The sequence below is a fragment of the Bison bison genome, unplaced genomic scaffold, assembly GCF_000754665.1.
Source record: "Bison bison bison isolate TAMUID 2011002044 unplaced genomic scaffold, Bison_UMD1.0 scf7180017864471, whole genome shotgun sequence".
NCBI lineage: Eukaryota > Metazoa > Chordata > Mammalia > Artiodactyla > Bovidae > Bison > Bison bison.
This window is the reverse complement of record NW_011495032.1, coordinates 41,251,687-41,255,793: the sequence shown is the minus strand read 5'-3', so window position 1 is coordinate 41,255,793 and position 4,107 is coordinate 41,251,687. Positions and strand designations below refer to the sequence as shown.

Below are 4,107 nucleotides of genomic sequence, written 5' to 3'. Positions count from 1 at the left end.
AGCTTCCTCTCCCCTTCTCAGTTTCATCCATTGCCACAGCCCTTTCCATGCTGTTTGCTTCTTGGAGCTAAGTCCACCTTGGGCCTTTCCCTGGGAGTCCACCATGCCGGTCAAGGTCACTCATCAGCAGAGCTCCCAGGAGGCAGGCAGAACCTTGTAGAAGTAGAGCCCATAAGGGACCAACCAAGAATTCCCTCTCACTGTCCCAAGCCCAGAAGCCACCACTGACTGGACAGACCAGCTCTGGAGGGACACTTCTTCAGTGAAGAGGCACAAGGGTGTGTGGCTCCTAGAATAAGCTTTTCTAGCTCTAGTCTCCTTAGGGTTTTCTCGCTGGGATTTCTGAGGCTACCACCGAGCCTTGCCTCCAGAGTTACTGCTCCTTATTTTTTTCTGGCCTAAGAATAGACAAACAGGTCCCTTTCTCTGTTCTTCAGGTTCAGCTGAGTCAGGCTGACCATTTCAAAAAGAGCTTAAAGGAAAACAAAAAGGAAATCATTATAGAAACCACAAACAACATAGAAGTGGTAATGTCCAAAGTGCAGGTTTCCTATTCTGAGAATAATGTTAAAACCAGTGAAAAGCTCACCGAGTTCCACATTCCTTGATCCCAAGAAAACTCCAGACCTAATTGTGCTGGCATAACGTAATGGGCTCCTGGCCTGACCCTTCCTTTCAGCCTCTGGCCTTGTGATCTCCCAGGCCAATTAAGGCAGCATTGTCATCTTAGTGTATCTTTTACCCTTAAACTCCAACTTTCCCAAAATGAGAGTTTATTTTCTGGGTTTACCCCTAGAGTCTCTCCCTCTAACACCCAGCCTCCAGCACTGTCCTGGGTAGTGAAGCATCTTTAATTGCCCATAAATGATCTCAGATTTTCAGCTTCAACCACCTAAGGAGTCTTCACCAAATGAGACTCTTCCCTGCAAAGGACAAACGAACAAATGAACCAGTGGGCTTCCAAAAATCCATATTATGTGAAATAATGCCTTCTTCAAACATCCACCTTCAGATCCCTTCAAAAGCGTTAGCTTTGTGCTGGTCTGGAGGAAATGCCAGGAGAAAATGCTTAGGAGACATTCCCTTCCACCTGCAAAAAGAATTCATTTGCAATGCAAGTAAGAAATAACTACTGCTTTTAAGTTAACAATTGTAATCACATAACGAAGTTCCCGGAGAGATTCTGACTCTATCACCAAGGGGTATCACAAAAGAACAGAAACGACTCCCACTGCTCCGACAAGTCCTTGGATTACCCTCCTCCGAATTTGCTCGTGATCGGGGACGTCCCAACAACTGTGTTGCAACTGGTAGAAGACAGTTACAGCCAGCCGGGAAGTTGGAGAATAAAAAATAAGGGTGAACGTTCAAGTTGGGCGGGGTCTTCGCTTTCTCTGATCCATGACTCATCCGGGTAGCCGTCGTTGCCCTGGGAAACCAGGAGACGCCGTGACTCGTGCGTCTTGTATCTATAGAAACGACAACATGGCGGCGGTGTGAGTTCTGAGCGTTGGTCCCAGCGACCCGGCGAGCTGCGCGAGTGGCCAGGGAAGGTATCTGTCTTAGGAGACCGTCTCCTTTGGGAAGTCGTGACGGGGTCCCCTCAGTGTCCGTCGGAGAGCCCTGAGGTACTAAGACTTGGGTGAGATCAGCCTGGAGATCTCTTAGAGGATAGTGAAACCGCTCTAAGTATATTTTATTTCTTCTTGGCAACCCGCCACTTTTTACACTGGTCATCTTAGGAATTTTTAGGTTGGAAATTAGGCAAATAAAGGAAGCTGATGATTTTTTTTTAAGGTTCTCAAGATATAGAAAAGAGACGAAAAACAACACCTCCCTTGCCCAGTGCCCTTGCAATGATTGCAGTCTTTGGAAGAGTAGCACATGCTACTGTGGAAATTATCATTGTTAGTTATAGTAACATAGGTTTGCCTAGGGCTTTTTCAAATTCTCTGTTTCTTTCAAACTTAAAGTCAATTTTGTGAAATAGGATAACCTTCATTTTACAGGTGAGGAGACTGAGGCTTGAGGAGATGGAGAAACTTGCTCATTTCAAATGAATCGGAGCAGATGCTGGAACCCTTTTCTTGCTCCAGGACCAGTGCTCACTTCCCTAAGCCCTAAGCCCTGGTCTGGACCAGCTTTCTACCCTGTTATCTCTCTTTTTTTTCTACAAATGTTGACCAGAGATTTTTTTTTCCAGAGTCCAGAGGCAGAGGCTGTTTGTAGAATGCCCTATGGTTACAGCCATTACTGAGCCAGGGAAGTACTACAAAGCCATCCAACAGCAGAAAAGTAATGGGGCCTTCCTCCCTGTCTCACCAGCTTGCATCTCTTTGATTCCATCTGAATGTTCACTTCCAATTGAAGGTAGGAGCCTTACCTGTCCTGTCTGGGCCTAGGACTGGTACATAGCAGGCATTCAGTAAATGCCTTGTGAATGAATGAATGAGTGAATGTAAGATAGTCCCCTTCGGAGGGTTTGGTTGCTATTGTTTAGTTGCTCTGTTATGTCTGACTCTTTTGTGACCCCACGGACTGTAGCCCACCAGGCTCCTCTGTCCATGAGACTTCCCAGGCAAGAATACTGGAGTGGGTTGCCATTTCCTTTTCCAGGGGTTCTTCCCAACCCAGGGATTGAACCCACATCTCCTTCTTGGCAGGCAGATTCTTTACCACTGAGCCACCAGCGAAGCCCCTAGACGGTTTGAACTTGTTGCCAATTAGGAAAAAAGTACATCAACAGAATATTTTGGTCTGGATGAATGGTGAGAAGGGTATGGGAAAGTGTCTGATGGAAGTGTGGAAATTTCTAAAGGGTGACCATACAATTGTTTCCTAAAGCAAACTATGTTATAATAAGGGGCTGAACCCCAGACTTGAAAATAAATAATTTCAGGCGAAATAAAAGATGACTCACATCTAATCATAAATTGTTATAAGGATTAAAATACATGTAAGGACTTACAACACTGCTTGGCACATAATAAGTTCTCAGTAAGTTTTCTTAGAAGTTGTTATTATTTTTGAAATTGTTATTCAAAGAGGTGGGGGAAGATACTGAGTAATCTTAAATATGCACATATGTTCAAAAAAGGAGTACATTAATGCTTTCAAATATGGTAGCCACACCAGGGTGTATGTGCAGAAGGAAGGGGGATTTGAGATGGAGCCAGAGCCAGTTTGGGACCCTTGTGTGTCCAAAGCAGGGCCAAGCACCCTTTTGAGCATTTGTTGAAAGCTGTGGACACTCTCCCTAGAAAAGAGCACATGCCCAAACCCATGAAATTTGCATATAATTTGCCTATAACATTTGTATATAATTTCTAGACACAGCCTATGACTGGATCCCTCTGCTTTAGAGGTTGATTCATTTATCCTTGGATTGAATCATCATTTCAGTGAGTTCAGTTCAGTTCAGTCGCTCAGTCGTGTCCAACTCTTTGTGACCCCATGAATCGTAGCATGCCAGGCCTCCCTGTCCATCACCAACTCCCAGAGTTCACTCAGACTCATGTCCATCGAGTCAGTGATGCCATCCAGCCATCTCATCCTCTGTCGTCCCCTTCTCCTCCTGCCCCCAATCCCTCCCAGCATCAGAGTCTTTTCCAATGAGTCAAATCTTCGCATGAGGTGGCCAAAGTACTGGAGTTTCAGCATTAGCATCATTCCTTCCAAAGAAGTCCCAGGGCCGATCTCCTTCAGAATGGACTGGTTGGATCTCCTCGCAGTCCAAGGGACTCTCAAGAGTCTTCTCCAACACCACAGTTCAAAAGCATCAGTTCTTCGGCGCTCAGCCTTCTTCACAGTCCAACTCTCACATCCATAAATGACCACTGGAAAAACCATAGCCTTGACTAGATAGGCGGACCTTTGTTGGCAAAGTAATGTTTCTGCTTTTCAATATGCTATCTAGGTTGGTCATAACTTTTCTTCCAAGGAGTAAGCATTTTTTAATTTCATGGCTTCAGTCACCATTTGCAGTGATTTTGGAGCCCAGAAAAATAAAGTCTGACACTGTTTCCACTGTTTCCCCATCTATTTCCCATGAAGGGATGGGACCAGATGCCACGATCTTAGTTTTCTGAATGTTGAGCTTTAAGCCAA

At 45.1% G+C, this 4,107-nt stretch overlaps 1 protein-coding gene across 1 annotated transcript in view; it reads left to right on the top strand.

Annotated features, from left to right (window-relative positions):
• The first annotated feature begins 2,761 nt into the window (after positions 1-2,761).
• Positions 2,762-4,107, top strand: part of CCDC108 (coiled-coil domain containing 108) — a 40,614-nt gene continuing 39,268 nt past the window's right edge. The window contains 1 exon segment of the mRNA XM_010861293.1: positions 2,762-2,768. Within this exon segment, the coding sequence (XP_010859595.1) occupies positions 2,762-2,768 (7 nt within the window).